Source organism: Myxine glutinosa, chromosome 1, assembly GCF_964187855.1.
Source record: "Myxine glutinosa chromosome 1, kmMyxGlut1.1, whole genome shotgun sequence".
Classification (NCBI taxonomy): domain Eukaryota; kingdom Metazoa; phylum Chordata; class Myxini; order Myxiniformes; family Myxinidae; genus Myxine; species Myxine glutinosa.
The window spans coordinates 67,254,383-67,255,202 of NC_136261.1; the positions used below are offsets into that span (position 1 = coordinate 67,254,383).

General features: G+C 43.7%; 1 protein-coding gene across 2 annotated transcripts in view; it reads left to right on the plus strand.

Moving 5' to 3' along the window:
* The first annotated feature begins 547 nt into the window (after positions 1-547).
* Positions 548-820, plus strand: part of REXO1 (RNA exonuclease 1 homolog) — a 99,838-nt gene continuing 99,565 nt past the window's right edge. For both annotated transcript variants that reach the window (XR_010983997.2, XM_068112672.2), the window contains exon 1: positions 548-820. This exon is cut by the window's right edge and continues 7 nt beyond it. Coding sequence is in view for 1 of the 2 variants with exons in the window: in XM_068112672.2 (XP_067968773.2) it covers positions 704-820 (117 nt within the window). In the remaining variant the exon portion in view is untranslated.

Below are 820 nucleotides of genomic sequence, written 5' to 3' on the forward strand. Positions count from 1 at the left end.
ACTGTTGGTCTGATAGACACGAAATTTTCACCATAATCTAGCTGGGTCTTATTTTAGTAAATGCATTACGGTATATTATTTTACAAAGAAACTGCTACGGAAGCACCTGATACACTACCAGTGAATGAACTGTACTGTATACAATACCAGAAACCATAACCAACCACTAATTATGTTCCCTTTATCTATAAATCGGTGCAGTGTATGTCGGTCATGTCAGTATAACCCTCGGCAGGGTCTTTGGCGATTCCTCAAGCTTTGTGAAGTTTTTATTTTCTCGTGAAGAGTGATGGCATAAAGAGCGTTGTTCAAAAGGTGTGTTACTATAACTCTGAACGTACACGTGACCGTTGCACAGTGTCGCTTTGAATAGTTGCTCATGGTAACCAGGGAGGTTATTTATAACTCCGTGATGGTAACTCTTGGAGTTCGTTCATATTTTTGTCTTAAAACGTCACTGCATTGGATTGGTGAAATATTAAAGGAATAAATTGAAGGAAGCAAATTAGCGAAATAAACCATATAACAATTCGGGGAATCGCGAAACACATTCAAGACGTAATGACGTCATGACGTAGATCACCGTCGTTGGATTATGTTCGGCAGGGCAGTTTGGTGGGAGAAGCATGCCGGAGAGGGGTCCTTCATACGGCTCGCTTAGATCTAGTCGCTCTGCGCGACTGTACGAGAAGCCAAGGCGAACATGTTACCCACGAGGGGCTATTTCCGAACCATCGACTGTCCGTTCTTCGTGCGGGGAAACTGTGAAAGGCCGCACTGTCACTTCAAGCACGCCGATGGCGATGAGCTCTGTGTTTCA